Raw genomic sequence first — 3,909 nt, forward strand, 5'->3', positions numbered from 1 at the left:
ACCTTGAGGCCCGATGTTCGCAAAACACATTTCTGTACACTACTCTTACAGATTTTGTCCAAAAATCCTACAAATCGGTAGGGAGTATCTCGACAGTCATGTGATCGACATGGATATGTCCGATTTTGCATATTCCATCCTGATTGGCTAAGATTGGCTTCCAAAGTTTGTAGGATTGAACCGTTTTGAACAAAATGCCTCAAATCCCAAACGCAAAGTGCAATTATCATGAAATCGGGCACACACGTTCCCACTAGGTTGAGGAAGACATGCCACTTCAAATTTTTCAGCCTCATGGTGGCGCTATAACAGGCCGATTTGTCGTTTTACCTATAACTCCAGTTTCTTTGTTAGCGCACTCCCTAGAGGCCAAGGAAAAACCCTTTCCCTGCATTTTTCACATCAGCTTTTTATAGCGCCACCATGAGGCTGTTTTTTGACAAACACATTTTTTGACACTTCACTGTCTCTGAAGCTAACTTGTCCACTCACCTTGGATTGCGTTTGACCCCGCTTATTCATAACCACCTAATTCAATACCACCCAATGCACACCCACAACCAACATACCACACCTGGTGGAGACCTGTGCTCGGAAGAGCACTGCTTCTAGTTTATTTATGTATTTATTTGCTCTTTGCCCAATCAGATTGCTTACTATTGAGCTATTCATTATTTCTTTTTTTATTTCCAGTGTGTAGACATGGCCTCTGCCAGCATTCTCCTGTCTGAAGAGCAGTTCCTGTGTTCTATTTGTCTGGATGTGTTCACTGATCCAGTCTCCACTCCATGTGGACACAACTACTGCAAAACCTGCATCACACATTACTGGGACACTAGTGATGTGTGTCAGTGTCCACTGTGTCAAACTATCTTCTCTAAGAGACCAGACGTCCTTGTCAATACTTTCATTTCTGAGATGGCCGACCAGTTCAGGAAATCCAAGCAGCTGAACAAAACCTCCAGCACAAACCAAGAACCTGCTGAACCAGATGAAGTCTCCTGTGATGTCTGTACTGAGACCAAGCTCAAAGCCTTGAAGTCCTGTCTGGTGTGTCTAGTCTCCTATTGTGAGATTCACCTGGAGCCTCATCTGAGAATCGCAGCTTTGAAACGACACAAACTAATCGACCCTGTAAAGAACCTGGAATACTTTATTTGTAAGAAACATGACAAACCTTTGGAGTGGTTCTGTAAGACTGACAACAAGTGTGTGTGTCAGATCTGCATTAAGTCAGACCACAAGTTACATCAGATTATATCTGTGAAAGAGGCATATGAAGGGAAGAAGGCTGAGCTGGGAAATACGGAGGCTGATGTCAAGCAGATGATCCAGGAGAGACAAGCAAAGATTCAGGAGGTCACACACTCAGTACAGCTCAGTAAGAAAGATGCAGACAGAGAGATAGCAAACAGTGTGCAGGTCTTCACTGAACTGATCAGCTGTATTCAGAGAAGCCAGGCTGAGCTCATTAATGTTATTGAAGAGAAGCAGAAAACAACAGAGAAACAGGCTGAAGGCTTCATCAAAGATCTGCAACAAGAAATCACTGAGTTAAAGAAGAGAAGCTCTGAGCTGAAGCAGCTCTCACACACTGAAGACCACCTCCACTTCCTCCAGAACTTCCCAGACATCAACACCTCTCCACCCTCCCAGGTCAATGTCCATCAGTTTTCATTTGTAGGGACTGTGAAGACAGCTCTGAAGACACTCGGTCAAGAGATGGAGAAGAAGCTGTGTGATGCTGAGCTGAGAATGGTCCAGCAATATGCAGTGGATGTGACTCTGGACCCTGATACAGCACATCCCAATCTCATCCTGTCTGAGGATGGAAAACAAGTGAGGCATGGAAACATAATGAAGAATCTCCCAAACAACAAAGAGAGATTCTTTGAAATTACACGTGTCTTAGGAAAACAAAGCTTTTCCTCAGGAAAGTTTTACTATGAGGTTCAAGTTAAAGGGAAGACTAGTTGGGGTGTAGGAGTGGCCAGAGAGTCCATCAACAGGAAACGACCAAGCACACAGAGTCCCGACAACGGTTACTGGTCTATAGGGTTGAGGAATGGAAATGAGTACAAGGCTCTTACTGACCCCCCTGTCCTCCTCCCTGTAAGAGAGAAGGTCCAGACAGTGGGGGTGTTTGTGGATTATGAGGAGGGTCTGGTCTCCTTTTATGATGTGGAGACCAGAGTTCATCTCTACTCTTTCACTGGCTGCACCTTCACTGAGAAACTCTATCCAATCCTTAATCCAAATCTCAACAATGGTGGTAAAAACTCTGCTCCTCTCATCATCTCTCCTGTCAGTAACACAGACTAATTTAGTCCTCAGTCAGTTTTCAATTAAGACAACAAATGTGTTTTTTGAAAGGTTTACTTACTAATTAGCAGAATACTTCATTAGCAGTTTGCAAAAACAAAGAACAGATTAATTTCAATTCAACTGTCATTTCAAATCAAGGCATTAAAATCGTTCCTAACAGATGCATTCTATTGAAAAACAAGAAACAACAACAGTACATGAATAACGGACAGACTAATATGGTAAATGAGTTCTCCAGTGAAACATGTATTTTGATTAACCACTTAAACCTTACTTTACACAAAAGCTATTTAAAAATACAAAGTCCAAAATACTGTAGATATGCTATATAAAAAAAGACCAGAAAGATAGGGTTCAAGGGGTCTGTAATACTGATTAAATCTAGTCTACTTTATTTTTTTTTTATTATGATTTGCTATGACTTGATTGTTTATTTTTTCATTGAAGTTTATGTTGATCCCAACATTTTATTTCATTAAAGGAGTAGTTCACCCCCAAAATCACTTTTTTTCTATTCATTACTCATGCCATGGAGAGTAGAGTTCAATAATATTTTTTGGTTTTTGTCACATTCCTAAGACAAAAATTTGATTCGAGTAAATTTACCCCCATTGGTTCCGGATGGGGACCCATTTCGAAACGGGTCCCCATCCGGAATCAATGGGGGTAAATTTATTGTTATCACATTTTTGCCTTAGGAATGCGACAAAAAACTACAAATATTATTGAACTCTAGTCTCCATGGCATGACTAATCAATAGCAAAAAAGTAATTTTGGGGGTGAACCTACTTTAATGTGCAGGAATAACGAAATGTAATTCTCAGATTGTTGTACTTTAACATCTCTTCTTTAGAAGAGTTAATTGAAAATAGGAATGCAATGATTCTGATCTTAATGACAGCACCATGCTATCAATAATAGCAGATGAAAATATGATTCTTTACTAGAAATCTCTTTTTGTTAGCTCTAGATTTATAAATGCCTGTGATCTGAATGAATTAAAAAATAAATCAACTTTAATTAATGAAAACACTGGTGTTTTTTTATTTATTTTTTTATTTGTATTTATTATTCTTGCGTTCTTGGTTGCAGTATGTAAATGAATAACTTTTATCTTCTTCTAAACATGTGACTTGAAGCAGTGGTTCCCAAACCTTTTAGCCCGAGAGAGAGAGAAATTTGAAATTTAGATGTAATCTAATTGCTATCAGAATGCTATCAGTAATATCTCAAAATACACAGCATAAATATGATGATTGATGTTTTTTGTTGTTTGTTTGTTTGTTTGTTTGTTGAGAACCACTGTACACTACATAATATTACAACATAATACAAAATAGGCCTACTATTATTATGACACATAAGGCATAGTAGCCTAATAGGCCTGCCAATAAGAATATGCCATGAATAATTTGTTGTTGTCCAACTCTGTGCCTTTTAAAAAGCTCTGCATTTACCTTTTTTTAACTCTTGTAGTTCCCAGAAGTTGATTTGAGAGCAGAGACAAGAATATTATAACTGTCATTACAACTATAACTCTATGAGACAGAACTGCAATTTTCCACCTCACGTGTTCACATCAA

General features: G+C 39.0%; 1 protein-coding gene across 1 annotated transcript; it reads left to right on the forward strand.

The window, feature by feature from the left end:
* Positions 1-702: 702 nt before the first annotated feature.
* On the forward strand, positions 703-2,322 carry LOC308300467 (zinc finger protein RFP-like; the record flags this gene model as incomplete). Its single annotated transcript, XM_080744310.1, has 1 exon — positions 703-2,322. One exon carries the CDS (start codon positions 703-705, stop codon positions 2,320-2,322), a length of 1,620 nt encoding a protein of 539 aa, XP_080600436.1.
* Between the last annotated feature and the right edge of the window lie 1,587 nt (positions 2,323-3,909).

Source organism: Nannobrachium achirus (assembly GCF_963921795.1).
Source record: "Nannobrachium achirus genome assembly, chromosome: 16".
Classification (NCBI taxonomy): domain Eukaryota; kingdom Metazoa; phylum Chordata; class Actinopteri; order Myctophiformes; family Myctophidae; genus Nannobrachium; species Nannobrachium achirus.